General features: G+C 47.6%; 1 protein-coding gene across 1 annotated transcript in view; it reads left to right on the top strand.

Annotated features, from left to right (window-relative positions):
* LOC100586480 (protoheme IX farnesyltransferase, mitochondrial) overlaps positions 1 to 11,860 on the top strand; it is a 142,515-nt gene extending 130,655 nt beyond the window's left edge. Inside the window, exon 7 of the mRNA XM_030799997.1 lies at positions 9,999 to 11,860. Within this exon, the coding sequence (XP_030655857.1) occupies positions 9,999 to 10,402 (404 nt within the window). The 3' untranslated portion in view covers positions 10,403 to 11,860. The remainder of the gene's footprint in view (positions 1 to 9,998) is intronic.
* The last annotated feature ends 4,703 nt before the right edge of the window (positions 11,861 to 16,563 follow it).

The following is a 16,563-nucleotide window of genomic DNA, read 5'->3' as shown; positions in this document are numbered from 1 at the left end:
CCTCATATATTGAAGGCCCAATATATTTTGGAGGAGAGATATTTAAAGATCCGTAGCTACAGAAAACACTGGGCATTCGAGGCAGCCCATGGGTCAGAGTGCTCCACCAAGCAAGGAAATGCAGCATGTCGGGAAGCACCTTTCCCCTTTGTGGTGTCTGGATCATTTTGTGCTTTTTGTGGTGGCTACAGGGCCAGATTAAGAATTCCAGGGGGCCTTGAGCACTGAAGAGATTGTGATGCCTTCTCTCTTCTTGCAAAGACATAAAACATAAAATAACTCTAAGGATGTTCTATGGGATTCTGATTTTCCCCCCCACCACAACTACTTTGACTTTTTAAAAATCAGATAGTGTAAAAGAACTTCTAATTGTTCTAGATGCCCGGTGAGAGGTGTGGGTCCCACGTAGGTGTCTAACCGGCCCACTTCGGGAATCCAGCAAGGGGCAAGTGAGGTAGGATGGCAGGGTGAAGAAAATGACACAGATGAGCAGATGGACGTTGTGAAAGCTAAGCAAATGTGAATTGATCTTGATGTTTGCTGTTTTATAACTGCACAATGAACTGTAAGCAGCTCAGCTTTTCTCCCCGTCACAGTGCCAACAGCTTTCAGTCCAGTGCTTGCTACAGAGAGTGCTGTGCCGCAAAGCGTGGGCCCAGCCCAGAGAGTGCTCCTTGTGGTTGTTCTGTCGGGGTAGTCAGGACTCTGCGGCCCAGCTGCTTCTGTGCACAGGAAATAACTTCATCTTACAAAGCCTTTCTGTCTATAAAAGTAGTCATTATAGGCCGGGCGCAGTGGCTCACACTTGTAATCCCAGCACTTTGGGAGGCCGAGGCAGGCGGATCACGAGGTCAGGAGATCGAGACCACGGTGAAACCCCATCTCTACTAAAAATACAAAAAATTAGCAGGGCGTGGTGGTGGGCGCCTGTAGTCCCAGCTACTCGGAGAGGCTGAGGCAGGAGAATGGCGTGAACCCGGGAGGCGGAGCTTGCAGTGAGCCGAGATCGCGCCACTGCACTCCAGCCTGGGTGACAGAGCGAGACTCCATCTCAAAAAAAAAAAAAAAAAAGTAGTCATTATAATGGGATTTTACTTGTGTCCATTCTCCTGTCAGCCTCAGAGTTAGGCCTTTTCCTCTCACCTGCCTAATTACCTTAATTTTTTTTTTAATTCAGCCTAACTGCTGTTAGCAAAAAACATTAAAAATGCTTCCTAGCTAAATTTCAGGAAAGGCAGAATGAGAGGGTTGCTTTCTGGCCCCTGGTCTAGCCAGCTTGTTGTCACGGGTACTGCCGCACTTGGTTTGATTCTGCACACAGGGAATGGCAATGACAGAAGTGACCTGCTGGAGCCCCGGTGAAGGAGTCCACTCTAAGGAGGTAGGGGAGGGTGGGGACTGCAGATAAGTGCCCAGCCGACATTCCAGCTGCAAGCGGGCCTGGAGCCACACGCATTAGGCCTCTCAACAGTGTTTATCTCCAGACACTATTAGTGTATCTCAGAGGCTTTGGGTTAAATCCCCTCCCCCTCCTTCTTGCCAAGGCCCCCTCTTTTCATCACTCCCATATCTTAGAAAGGTTCAGATTCTTTTCCCTCATTTTCCTAAATTTGAATAAGTCCCATGTTTTGGCAGTGTATGGATTGGGCCTTCATAATGACCATCTTGTAGAGTGGATTTGCAGTTGCCTTTGGCTTGTAATTCAAATGTGTGTTAAGCATTAATTATGTCACCCAACATTTAGTTACAAATGAGGACTTAGAAATGGGCTGTTATCAGGAAGTGACATTTGGCAGATGGATGGTTTTAGCAACAAAAAGAGAATGAGATTTTTTACCCTCAGCTGGTAAACTACAAAATGTTCAGTTGTTTCACTTTATTTACCTCCCTTATTCCTGGATGAGAAAGTGGAGTCGGAGTGAATTTATTCACTCACTCATTCAACAAATATTTATTGAGGGCTTACTAAAGTACCAGGTACTGTTTAACCCAGGTTCTTAACGATTTCCTTTATAACGCTGCCTCAGTTTGAAACCAAGCTTGAAAATGAGTATCTGTGTCTGTGTTCACTTTGTATAAGATTTTACCATAACTAGCTTTAGCGCTCCAGATTAAGTTATACTAGCCTTGGAGCTCCAGATTAAGCTAAATGATATTTTTAAAGACAACATAAACAAGGAACATTTTCATGGGAATATTGGCAAACAAACAATATTTAGAACACTATATTCTCTTGAAAGACCAAAAAAAAAAAGAGCTACGAAAGAACATTAGAAATTATGTTGCAAGCCCCCAGATTGGTGGTATAATTGGAGGCAAACTGGTACTAAGGGCACTGAGGTCTTGTCAATTGTGCTGTGTTGACCATAATTGATCACAAGCTTTTAGGGAGCTGGGCCAGTGCCTTCCTGAATGAATGATAGATGACGGTGTGGTAGGCCAGCCTCTGGTAGACATGGTGCCTGGAGCACAGTGCACATGTAACTAGTATTCTTCAATGAATTAATATTTAAGTGATAAAGATGGAAAGACCTTCCAATATGAGCTAAGGGAGTAGGAAGCATTTGAATTTCAGAGAGAATTCACAGGTGCTTGAAACGTCCTTCCAAGGAAATGGCAAGAAGAGAAAAAGGGGAGCACTGTTTTCAGAGTCAGAGCTTTTTGCTTCCTTTACTCCCGTCTTTCTCTCTAAGTGAAACCTCCTCATGACTCTGCCTGGAGGGCGGCAGCACACAGTGAGGTGAGGAAGAGGAGAGAATCCAGCTCCCTCCCGCCCACTGAGCCTCTCCATTATTCCTAAACTACTAGCAAAGAATTCTTCAAGGGCAAGCAGTTATTGCCCACTCTATTTCCTATTTTCAGAGGACTTTTAATCTTCCCTTTTGTCGCCTGTGCAGTTGATAAACTGGCCCCACATCCTCTTCTCTTTATCTGCAGCACCATAGAAGTCTATTGCTCTGTTGAGGCTGATCTGTTTCACAAGCTCCTTTGTGTTACCCCTCAAAAGAAAGGCTTTGAAATCTGTGACCATGAAGCTCTGGGTTTGGCTTTGCTTCCCCAGCTAGCCCCCAGTCTACATAACCACGTAACCCTGAAAGCACAAATAGAGCCAGTCATGAAGCAGACGCGCTACCGTGGGCCACATCAGAGAGGAGACTATTGTACTGGCGAGGGAAGACCTCCCAAACCCAGCACCAAGGTTCACTGGAGCTAGGGTTCTTTATCCTTTGCAAGGCCATGCGTGGATGGTGAGTGACAATGGGTTTGGGGGGTGGGGGTGGGAAGGTGCCCACTGGGCAGTGAGAGAAAGCAAGCCGAAACCGATGAACTCCATTCCACAAGGAATTTCCTGACAGAGTCAGAGCTCCAGCTTGAGGAATTTTTGTCTCCATTCCATTCAGATACCATTTAGCTGGAATTGCCTTAGTTTTGTCAGCAAAGTGATGGAGGTGTGCTGTGGACAAGAGCATTTCTGGACAATGGGCAGAGGTGGAAATGATTGCGATTCTCCTCCAGTTTTTATGTTTTAGAATGTTTGAGAGATGCTTCGAGAGAAAATAAAAATGCATAACATTTTCAAGGACTCATCAGGAAGACATTAATGAGCCTTGCCCCCACCTAATACAGCCCTCTAATCAGAGCCAGGTGCCACTGGATGAGGGTTCCCTCCAGCTGTTCTTACGTACAGTACAGCAGATGTGCCCTTCTCCATTTTCTGAGTAAGGAGGGAAGTAACGATGCCCTGCACGCCTGGACATCTGTGGAGTTGCCTTTGCAGTGGGATTTCGGCTCCATGCTCTCAGGAAGCTGCCGTGCTCTGGAGAGCCATGTCTACAGATATGCCACCTAGATTTTCAGAATTTTCTGTGTTCACAGACTAGCAAGTATTTGATGAACAGAAAAGAAGTGGACATTTCTGTCAAACGTGATTAAACCAAATATGTACAAAGATTGTGCAGGGTTAGGTAGGAAAATAGGAAGATACAGTTAAAAGAAGTCGAAAACACGTGGTTTGTGTGAATGGATTGAAACTCAGAGACCAGTTTTAGATCTCAGTTTACAAATTACTTCTTCCAGGAAGCCTTCCCTGACCTCTCGAGGCTGAATTAAGTGTTCTCCTGCCCTGCACTAAGTAACATTCACTATGGGCTGTAATCCCTTTGTGTTGTCTTTCTCCCTGGCCAGACACCAGCAGAGGACTTTGAAAACAGACTGTACCTATCTCTAGGGGCACAAAGTCCAGATTTGTTGTCATAGATGACAGACCCAATAAAAATGGACTGCTTTAGGAGCTTGAGGCAGAGGAGATGAGTAGAATACTTATCTTGAAGGAAGGTGAGGTCTTTGAATTAGTCAACTGAGTGCTTTATGTTTACTCCACAAGGAAGGTGGGTTCCACCACAGCCCCGGCACTAATTCAAGTCTTCCTGTTCTAGTTCACCTTATCTTGATGAAGAAAGTAATTTGTTTTCATCTTTTATAGGAGGAGAGGCAGTTGAAGCATATCAAGTAAAGCCGTGTGTGGGTGGTGGTTTTCTGATTACAATCCATTAAGGCTAGGCTGTGATTTCTAAACCTCCTTCATTTGTGACATGAGCCAAACCCACACCCAATTTCCTCTTACAGAAAACAGCATGCTACTCTCAGGAAAATGATTTCTTTAATTATGTTTATTTTAAGCAGAAGCATTACTGAAAAAAGTGTATTGAGCAAAACAAAATACTTCGGTTGACACACACAAAAAAGGAGGGCTTTTGAGAAAGACAAGGAAAATCTCACATTTGGAGCTGGTATTTTAGCCGTTTTCCCAGCTGAGGTTGCTCTTTCTGAGCCATTTCTAGAGCAAAGCAGACACCGAGCTCTGAATGGTCCGATTCCTTCCCCCATTTCTAAGTTTATCACTGATGTTGTTTTTCTTGAAAGACACTTCCCCCATGCTTGTGGCTGTCATAACTGCAAACTCTTTGAATCTGAGACAGCTCGTGAGCTGAGGCTGGGCTTTTCTGTACATCGTGTTCAGAGTCTCAGCGTGACCCCACGCCCCAAGACTCTAACAACGCTTCCTCTTACCAGTCATTTTAAAATCCAGAGGTCACTTTATTTACCATCAAAATATAAAGAAGTCTACTTGCACCACCCTGTTTACTCTGTCAGTTGCACCTGACCATTCCAGCCTTTCCTCTATCCTTTTTAATTCCTAGCAGTACTCACTGCCAAGAAAAAATGCCATCTGGTTGATAGTTTTGTCATTAAAACAGATCTCTCTCTTTTTTTTTTAAGGTACTAGAAAATGCTTCTGCAATTTTTTCTTTCAGCAAGCCTTCCTCTACCCAGAGCATCCAACAGTCCATTGATGTGGGAATGTCACTAATTTGAGTCCGTGTGTGGCAACAACTTTTTTTTTTTTTTTTTTTTTTTGAGAATTGATGTCTTGCTCTGTCACCCAGGCTGGAGTACAGTGGTGCAGTCATAGTTCACTGCAGCCTAGAACTCCCAGGCTCAAGCGATCCTCCCTCCTCCGACTCCCAAGTAGGCTGGACTATAGGCATGTGGCACCTTGCCTAATTTTTTGTAGAGATGGGGGTCTTGCTATGTTGCCCCAGATAACCAACCACATTCTAACAGAAGGTGCTAATATCTTGTGCCACTAGTGCTGAATATCATCAGGCAAATTAATCTTTCTCATCTATAAGATGATGATAATGATACCTATAGGTGGGGTTGTTGTAAGGATTCGAAAGCATATGTATAACTGCCTGGCACGTGACAGCCACAGGCATTTCAACTGAGATGTCTGTTATGTACCTCAAACTTAAAATAGTCAAAAATAAAACCGTTCGTGTCTCTACCATGAGCACACTCACCAGTGTCTGTCCTAGGGTTCCCCACCTGAGTAACCCCCCTCTGCCACCCCCTCTGTCTCTCGACCCCCAGCCTGTTCTCCCCCTGCGCTGGGGGAAGATCCCACTCCTTATCTTGATTTCCAGATGCCTTCCCAGTCCCATCTTGTAACTCTCCCTTCCTCACTCCAGCCTCCATGCTGTCTCAGAGGCCTACTGGGACATTTCCCAGCATCCAATAGAGTTCTCCTTGCCATTAGTTGAGTCATGGCTTAAATGTCACCTATGGAAAGGCCTTCCCTGAGCACTCAGTCTCAAGTCACCCCCATTGCATTACCCTGTTTTGAGTCTAGTCTCAAAATAGCGATCAGCACTGTTACTTGTGTTTATGTCCATCTCCCTCTAGACTTTAAGCAGGACTTTGTCTTGATTGCCACTGCCTTTCTAGCACCCAGAATTGTGCCTACTTGCAACACACCTGTCATCTGTTTACCAGGTTAATGGATTCAATAAATAATAGCTGCTGCTATTATCAGCATTAAAATTAAATTTTATTTATATATATATATATATATATCTTCATGCAAACACACTCAATTTTATATATATATAATTTAAGGTTAAAAATTAATTTGGGGGATTTGACAGTAACCCTACTGAAATAGGGACCCTAAAATCAGGTCTTTGTTATATTTCCTCCCATGCTGGAAGACTGAAAAGGGGTTGACTGACTTATGGAAGCCACAGAAAACTATTCATGGATATAAAAGGAGGCCCTCATCCCTCTTAAATCATCTGTACCCACACAAATTCCAGTTGATAAGCTACAACTGCCCTGCCTGATAAATGTAATTCAGAAATGATTAAGTTTCTTCCCAGAACAATGTGCATTAAAAATCCTCCTCCTTTCTTTTAGATGACCTGCAAAGCCTGCCCCTAGTGTCACTCTGCATTCTCCACTGTTGAGGAATACAGATCAGACATTAAAGGAGGAGCTGGTTCCTTCTCATGCTCACTGGCATTTGCACAAACAGGGGCCCCTCAGTGGCTTATAGCCCCAGACTTATTTTCTGAAGTATTCTGCATTATGTAAAGTGCTCTGTCTCCTGGTGAGTTCTGCCTAGCAGTAGCCCCCAGCTCCCTTTTTCTGAACATTCCCACAGACCAGGGACTTAAAAGATCCTCATTACCTGAAATAGGACTGTGCTTACAAATTATCAACCTCTTCTCCCCCTGGGCAGGATGGCGCTTTCCAGGACAGATGACACAGTGGGTTGGTGAACTCTCAATTCTCTGCCAGGGACCCCATGGGGAAGGCAGTTCCAGAGGAGGGGAAGGAGAAGGTAGACAGAATCCTGTAGTTTGCCTGACTGGTTCCCAAGCCGGTGTTGGGAAACCGTGATCTTGGGGATAACTTAATTGGCTCCCATGATGAGTTTGGGCGCACTTTACTACAACATTATTACATACTTTCTGTGTTCTAATGCCTGGAGATTCACAGGGAAGTGAACATACCCTAAGAAGTTCACCTCAGGTAGGAAATGCAGACACATAAATGTCTGCCTGGACCCTGTGGCTTACTCAGGAGAAGACGCTCACAGTTGCTTATCACAGACCATACCCACACTCTGGCTGCCACACCCTCTTAGTGACTTTCCCCTTGGATGTCCCAAAGGCATCTCAGACTGAACACACCCAAGGTCACACTAGTGACCTCTCCCCTTCTTCCCTGCTTGTCTCAGTGAGTGGCATCTCTATGGATCCATAAGCCCAGGACTTGCTATTGATACCTCCTCCCTCTCTCCTCCCCTCCTTATTTACACTGCACGCACATCCTGTCCCTTTTGCCTCCCAAATTCCTTCCAAATTCATCTTCTTTGCACCTCTACTGTCAACATCCTAATCCTAACTACTGTCATCCTTCATCCCCTCACTCCTCATCTCCTGATTGGTCCTTCCATACCTGCTTTAGGCCCCTCCAGTGTGTCCTTCACAAATAGGATCACTTAGCACTGGTGCCCCTCCCCTCACCCCCTACACACATAGGTGCACACACTCACACAGAGGTACACATACACACACATACTTGCAGGCACACATGCTCAGCACTCTTACATGTTAAGATCCTTCCATGGCTTTCTGTTGCTTTTAGAATAGCAAAATCAAGGCCGAGTGCAGTGGCTCATGCCTGTAATCTCTGTACTTTGAGAGGCTGAGGCAGGAGGATTGCTTGGGGCCAGGAGTTCAAGGCCAGCCTGGGCAACATGGTGAGACCCCATCTCTACAAAAAGTTGTTTTAAAAAGTTTTCTGAGTTTGGTGGCGTGCACCTATAGTGCCAGCTATTCAGGAGGCTGAGGCAGAAGGATGACTTGAGCCCAAGAGATTGAGGCTGCAGTGAGCTGAGACCATGCCACTGCACTCCAGCCAACCTTGACCTGAAGAACTTTCCCTGTCATTCTCAGCACTCCAGCCAAGCCACACCACCTTCCTTTTTTTTTTAATCATGCAATAAAATTGACTTTTTAAATATATATGGTTCTGTGACTCCTAACACATGTGTTAATCTTTTTTTTTATACCGCCCACACCTCAAACCTTCCAGCCCCAAGGCCTTTATGAATACTGTCCCCTCCACCAGCCCTGACTTGACAAGGTCACCACTCTATCCAGCTCAGCTCAGACATCCCTTCCTCAGAGAAGCCTCCTCTGGTCCCCTAGACTCAGTCAGCTCCTCTTGTGTGTCTTCACTGCACCATGCACTTTTCCTCACTGCATTTGGAATGGTGACTTTAGAGTAACTAGTATGGCTCTTGATGTCCACCTCCTTGACTGAAGGGTCTGCTCAGTGCAGGCAGGAGCACGTGTGGATTGTTGCTCGCCATGGTATCCCCAGTGCCTAGCACGCTGCTTACCCCATAGTAGGCACCCGGGAAGCATTTTTCGCAAGTACTCAGTCACCTGCACAGGAATAACCAGCCCCTGCCTTCCAGCCCCCACCCTGCTGCCTGTCCTTAGGTGGCTTCGTGCATGTCACAGAAGGACCCTGGCCTAAAAATCAAGCAGCCTTGCTTTGAATTGCTCTTCCATCTGTTTTTGGAGAACTTGACATTGTCTTAATTTTTTTTTCAATGAAATTTATAAATCTATCTCAAAATACAATGGTCAAGATTAAATGGGGCAAACTATGAGAGTAGGGTCTGTCACATAATAGGAGCTCAGCGAACAGCAGCCTTCATTCCACCCATGTGGGTGCTGGGGAGACTGTTCCAGAGAAAGGGGCAAAATGGTGCTCAGGGTATTATGTCCTTGTTGAAAACTTACAAAGCCATAGACAAGTTTTCATTGTACTCTGGGACCGTTTTGTCTTTGTGACTCATTTTATTTAACAAATGTGGTTTTCACACCTCCTGCTTGTGCCATTGTGCCAGGCTCTGGGGGATGGTGAGAGGAATGTGGCAGGCTTGTTGCCCTGGAAGCCCCTGTGAAACAGGTAAACAGATCAGAGCCAGAGTGTGATGCACCCGCCTGCAGGTACATCCAGCTCTGTGTCAGTGCTGAGCCGGGAGCGCTAACTGCCCTGGGAAGGGAGCCAGGGTTCACAGAACAGGTGGAGCGGACTCGCAGCGTCCTCCAGGTTACAGCACTGCTTCCACCTGCCTGAAGCCACACACCCGGGTCCCAGTGGGCGGAAATGGAGCTCAGCGCTCTAGCACAGAGGTTGCACCCAGAGATAGTACTGAAATAGATGCTGAATTCCCTACAAATGTTTGCCCGTGTGTAGGGGCTTCTTTGCTCCCCACAATGTGGGGACACATGAGGAGCATCAGGTGGGCAGAAGCCAGCGATGGTAAGCGTCCTGCAGCACAGGCAGCCCCCCTGTGAAGCAGGGTCTGAGCCAGACCCTATAGCCTCCTGCCCCCAGGCACACCAGCACCCCCAGGTGAGAAAGGAGGGATCTTAGCTCATCGGCTGCCCCACCAGCCTGAGGTAGGCACCTGTCTCCCAGCCACCCTGTGATGTCGGGAGGCAGCGATGAGAGCACAGGGTGGCAGAGCTTCTGAGGTGCCAGGCAGGCTCTCCCAGGAGAGGAAACCATTCTTTGGAAATCTCTGGTGATGACTGCCTTTGTCTCCCTCTCCTTCCCTGACCCCCGCACAGGCGCATTTCTCCTGGGAGGAATCCTCTACTCCTGGCAGTTTCCTCATTTCAATGCCTTGAGCTGGGGCCTCCGTGAAGACTACTCCCGGGGCGGCTACTGCATGATGTCGGTCACCCACCCGGGCCTTTGCCGGCGCGTGGCGCTGCGCCACTGCCTGGCCCTGCTCGTGCTGTCCGCAGCAGCCCCTGTCCTGGACATCACCACGTGGACCTTCCCCATCATGGCCCTTCCCATCAATGCGTACATCTCCTACCTCGGCTTCCGCTTCTACGTGGACGCAGACCGCAGGAGCTCGCGGAGACTGTTCTTCTGCAGCCTGTGGCACCTGCCGCTGCTGCTGCTGCTCATGCTCACCTGCAAGCGGCCGCACGTGGGCGGGGACGCGGGGCCCCCTCCCAGCTGAGAGCACGGGGACGCCCACCGCCCCTTTCCCTCCGCTGCCAGGCGAGCATGTTGTGGTAATTCTGGATCACAAGAAGAGAAATTGCTGGGTTTAGAACAAGATTATAAACGAATTTGGTGCTCAGTGATCACCTGACAGTTTTTTTTCTTTTTAAGAATATTACCCAAAATGCTCCGCAAATAAGAAATGCATCAGCTCAGTCAGTGAATACAAAAAAGGAATATTTTTCCCTTTGAGGGTCTTTCTACATCTCTCCTCCAACCCCACCCTCCTTTCTGTTTCTCCCTCCTCACATGGGTGTACACATACACAGCTTCCTCTTTTGGTTCCATCCTTACCCCCACACCACACACACACTCCACCTGCCCAGCGGAGGGGTACTTGGTGGCCAGATAGCGTGAGCCTCATGATCTGCTGTCTGTAGTTCTGTGAGCTCAGGTCCCTCAAAGGCCTCGTGGCACCCCCTTTCTGATGACTGAGCTAGGGCCTGCATTTTTGGTTTTCCCCACCCCACACATTCTCACCCATAGTCCTTCTAACAATACCAATAGCTAGGACCCGGCTGCTCTGCACTGGGACTGGGGATTCCACATGTCTGCCTAGGGAGTCTCAAGCTGGACGGCCAGCCCCGTCCTCCCTTCACCCCCATTGCGTATGAGCATTTCAGAACTCCAAGGAAGCACAGGCATCTTTATAGTTCACGTTAACTTACAGACACTGTTGGAAGCATTTCCTTCTATGAGGGTAGCCCTGGACTTAATACCAGCCGGATACCTCTGGCATTACTGTACCTCTGGAGTCACTACTGTGGGTCGCCACTCCTCTGCTACACAGCACGGCTTTTTCAAGGCTGTATTGAGAAGGGAAGTTAGGAAGAAGGGTGTGCTGGGCTAACCAGCCCACAGAGCTCACGTTCCTGTCCCTTGGGTGAAAAATACATGTCTATCCTGATATCTCCTGAATTCAGAAATTAGCCCCCACACGTGCAATGGCTTTAAGAGCCAGAAGCAGGGTTCTGGGAATTTTGCGAGTTATCCTGTGGCCAGGTGTGGTCTCAGTTACCAAACACGGTTACCTGCAGCTTTTTAGTCCTTTGTGCTCCCACGGGTCTGCTGAGTCCCATCTGCCCAAAGGTCTTGAAGCTTGACAGGATGTTTTCATTACTCAGTCTCCCAGGGCACTGCTGGTCTGTAGGGATTCATTGGTCGGGGTGGGAGAGTTAAACAACATTTAAACAGAGTTCTCTCAAAAATGTCTAAAGGGATTGTAGGTAGATAACATCCAATCACTGTTTGCACTTATCTGAAATCTTCCCTCTTGGCTGCCCCCAGGTTATTTACTGTGGAGAACATTGCATAGGAATGTCTGGAAAAAGCCTCTACAACTTGTTACAGCCTTCACATTTGTACAATTCATTGATTCTCTTTTCCTTCCACAATAAAATGGTATACAAGAACAGGAGTGTGTGTGACGTCGTTGGAAGTAATCATCCTGTGCTGAGTTCACACAGTTCCTGGTAGAACTGACACTTGATCACGCCTTCAAGAGCTGGCAGAGGGTGCGTGGGAGGTTGGTTTTGTTTTGTAAATGGACAAATTGTAGTTGTGTATATTTAAGAGGTAATAAAGTGATGTTATGATTTATGAAGACAATTGGAATAATGAAATCAAGCTGATGAATGTATTCATTACCTCAGATACTTATTTTTGTGATAAGAACATTTTTAATGTACTCAGTAATTTTGAAATTATAATACATTATTTCCTGCATTCACACAGTGTGTGATGTATGTCAAAGGGAGGAGACATACTCGTCCTAACTGACTTTGTACCCTTTCACCATCTTGTCCCCATTCCGTTCAACTCCCGGCCTCTCTAACCACAATTCTACTCTCTGCTTCAAGTCTGATTATTCTGGATTCCACATAGAAGTAAGAACATGCAATATTTATCTTTCTGTGCCTTATTAAGTTGAGAACTTTCACCTTTTCGCTTAAGAGCAGCACTTTCTGGCTTCTCTGACATCTCTGGATTGCCAGCATCACTATGTGAGGCCATGATTAAGCAAAATAAAGTTTACTGAGCACAAGCTCTGCAATGCCACCACAGTCGGATTTGATAACCGAGATGGCTGCTAAGTGACTCATGGGTGGGACAGTATTCAGCATGGATCTGCTGGACAAAGAGATAATTCAGGTCCCGAGCAGGTGATGCTAGATTGCATCACACTACTAAGTACGGCACACAGTCTAAAACTTATGAAATGTTTATTTCTGTAATTTTCTATTTAATGTTTTTGGACCTTGGTTGACCGTGGGTAACCCAAACAGTGGAAAGAGAAACCACAGATAAGGGAGAACTGCTGTACATATCTGCCTGCCTGGAGAAATGAGAGCAAATACCTGCTTCTTGTTTGTTGGAAACCCAAATGTAATTGACCTGCTGGACAGATTACACTTTTTGGCATCTTTTGGCCACTATTTCCTAACTGTAAGATGTGAAGATACGCTCTGGATCAAAGAGGCTCTCATGTTCACTTACTAATTCAGAGTCCATCATTCAGTGGCTGGACTCTGCCAAGCACATCACAGAGCGTCTGAGAGGCAAGGTATCCACCAGCGTGGGACAACTCTGCTTGCATTCTGATCATGCCTCACTCCTCACACTTCAGCTTGCCTGACGCCACCAGCTTGAGCCCTCTGAAAATCCCCTCTGACCACTGCTCACCTCCTCTACCACCACCAGGTTGGTTGAACCCCACGTCTATCCGAGACACATGCCTGCAAGATATGCCTGCACTTTATTTTCCTCTTGCCCCAGACTTGTCTGTTTTTCACACGGCAGCCAGCATGATCCCTCTAAGCTACCAGGCAGCTCCTGCCATTCCCATTCTCCACCCTGTAATTGCTTCCCTACCTGGTCCCATGCGATCTGACGCTGCTCCCCTCTCTGACCTTGGAAATACCTTCTTGCCACACCTACTATCCTGCCCACAGATCTCCACACTTTTCCTCAATACTCAAGCACACCCGCTGTGGGGTATTCATATTAATGCCTCCTATTCCCTCTGCGTGGGATCCTCTCATTTCATTGAGATGACACCTCCTTAGGCCTTTTTTGGCCACCTTATCAAATAGTACCGCTGTCCCCACCTCCTTGCTGTGCTTTGCTTTTTTTTTTTTGAGATGGAGTCTCATTCTGTTGCCCAGGCTGGAGTGCAATGGCATGATCTTGGCTCACTTCAACCTCCACCTCCCGGGTTCAAGCGATTCTCCTGCCTCAGCCTTCCAAGTAGCTGGGATTACAGGTGCCGTCACGCCTGGATAATTTTACATTCTAGTAGAGATGGGGTTTCACCATGTTGGTCAGGCTGGTCTGGAACTCCTGACCTCAGTTAACACTACTTCATGTTCTATGTCTATTTACATATCTCATTATTTAATGTCTGTCTTTCCTGGAATATAAGTTCCATGAAGGCAAGGACGGTATCTTTGCATCGCTTTATCTCCAGCTTCTAGAACAGTGCTTAGCACAGAGTAGGTGCTCAATAAATGCTTCTTCCTGAATAAATGAAAGAATAACCCCATCTAGGTTATATGAGGTCCCTGTGGTCAGAGGGAAATGGCCTGTTAGCCTGGGATAAAGAATGAATGGATTTGGAAAGGTATTGATGACGTGGTTCCATGAGAAAAGATGGCTTCTATATAGTCCTTATCTGGCTGGTGCAATCACTGTTCCCACTGCCGACCTTCAGGACTCTGTCCCCAGGCTGCGCCAACCAGAATGCACTCCACTGCCTCCAGGCCACCACCCCACCACTTCTACTTGTTTCTGGAATTGCCTTTTCTGACTTCAGACTTCCACCCCACCCACTGCCACTGCCATTCCTGACATATTCATTTCCCATAGCACCTATTAATATGTGACATACACATTTCACTTACTTGTTATTGACTACCGACTACCACCCCTGAACCGTAAACTCAGTAGGGCAGAAATGTCTGTTTCTCACTGCTGTCTCCACAGGCACCTACAACAGAAGACAATCCATAAATGACCATGTGATGGGTGCTCCATCAATGATGAAAGGAATGAACGAGTACCTTTTATGGCATGGTGGGAGGTGGAGGTGGTGGGAGCACTTGAAGGTGGAGGAGATTGGTACATGCCTGCCCCTTGTGACTGAATCTGGAACAGGTGCACCTTTCTGCCTGCTTCGTGAAGAAAACTGCCAAAGTCGAACCAAGGCAAGTGACTATTTCTACCTAGTTTGACTCATTCATCAATTTTCATCATTTTCTGTATCTTCACGGGTACCTTGACTTAACTACTTAGTAACAGAGTTTTCAGCCCAGTAAATTAAGTTGGATTCTTGTCCAATATTTTTACTTTTTAAATGCATTAGCGGAGAATCTAGTGTCTGTCTCTATCTTCATCCCTCATCATCTGCCGCTAAAGGCTTTGCTTTAACTCATTCCCACCAGATAGGAGCTCAGGCGTCACCTCCTGAGCACCAGCATCATGCATCCAGGCCACCGTAAATGAGGGAACCACTCCCGGTTTATAAATGGGGGACCTGCCTGTGAAGTAGAAGCCAAGACAATGAGGACTTCCAGATGCAGAGAAGGTCAAGAGGGCAGGTGGGCCCCATTCAGGGAACGAGGGTGCGGTTCCAGGGTCGTGGGAAAAGCCTGTCTTTCCTCACCAGCCGGCAGCCAGGGGGCGCTGCAGGCTGGGGCGCTGTGAAGCTGCTGTTGGCTGAGGGCTCACCACTCAGCAAAGCGGGCCCAGAGCTGGGGATTCAGGAGATAGCGGGGCGAGGACCGCACAGGACACAGTGGGCGAGGCAGAGCAAAGTTCTTGGTTGAGTAACCCCACCCCGCCCAACCCCAAACGTCCAAAGAGAGGCAAGGTGACCAAGACAATCTGGAGAAGATAAGCCAGACACACCAAACAAGGTCCCCGGCCCTCCTCAGCTTCAACAAACACAGAAAGCAAGGAGCTAAGAACCAAAACAGAGACCCACTGAGAGGAGAGCCACCTTCCGCCCACCAGCCAGCTATCCTGTGCCCAGTGAGCACAAGGTTATGTGTGAGGCCTCGTGTCGGGGAGTGGGATGCACCCAAATATTCCCAGCCCCTGGGAGCTCACTCCGCAGATTTCCCAGAGAGGCAGTGCAGCCATGAGGTGGGAGTAGAAGGAGCCTTCCCCTCCCCCCAACCCCCGTTCCCAACCTAGGATCCTCCAACCTCACCTGTGCCACTCCCAGGACCCGCCACCTGACTCAGGGCTGCCTTTGTGCAGCCTGGCTGGGGGCTTCTCAACATCCACTTCTCCATGGTCCTGGCTCTTGTGTCCCTTGATCTGGCTCTCAGGATCCTTCCTTCCGGGCTCCATCTCTGTCACACGGCTGGTCTGGCCATAGGCCCTGACTCTATAAGGGGACTTGAGCCAAACTGAGCACTCAGCCCAGCCCATGGCTCTTTTTTTTTTTATGGGATAGTCTAGCGTCTACACATCATCGCAGTTGTGTTTCTGTGTCTCAAAGGAAATAGTTCAGCACAGGCGATTGGTCATTAGGCTAAACACTAGTAGGGAGTGTGGGGAGGAGAGAAGCCACTTCAAGCAGAGAGCAGGGTGAGCAAAGACCCAGGGTGAAGGGGCGTCGAGTGTTTGGGGAGCATTCGCAGTTCTGCATGGCTGGAGTGTAGGGGCCAGGAAGAGCTGGAGGATGAGGTTGAAGAGAGAAGTGGAGGGACCAGGTCTGGCCAACTTTATGTTTGCCCAACTAAGTCACCTGTACTTTATCCTAAGGGCAATAGGGAGCCATTGAAGACTAAAGCTGGAAAGTAGCATGATCATGTTTGTGCTTTAGAAAGAAAATCCAGGCCACAGAGCAGAAGGTGGATGGGAAGAACTGGGAAGACCAGGGGAGCAATAATGGGTCTGATTCTGGGCAGATGAGGGAGAGGGAGAGCAGAGGAAACTCCACAGGGTTGATTGGGGTGAGAGAAGATCCTGGGATATTCCTGGGGTCCCAGTTTGAGGACAAGATGGTGCCTTCGCTCGAGGGGAGTACCTCTTGCATTTCTCATGTCCCCTTTTCTCCCTTTGCCTGTGGTCACCAATATCTCAATTGCTGGTCTCACCTATGGTGGAAGA

The sequence above is a fragment of the Nomascus leucogenys genome, chromosome 19, assembly GCF_006542625.1.
Source record: "Nomascus leucogenys isolate Asia chromosome 19, Asia_NLE_v1, whole genome shotgun sequence".
Taxonomy (NCBI): Eukaryota; Metazoa; Chordata; class Mammalia; order Primates; family Hylobatidae; genus Nomascus; species Nomascus leucogenys.
Note: the sequence above shows the minus strand (reverse complement) of the source record. Positions and strands in the feature narration are given on the sequence as shown.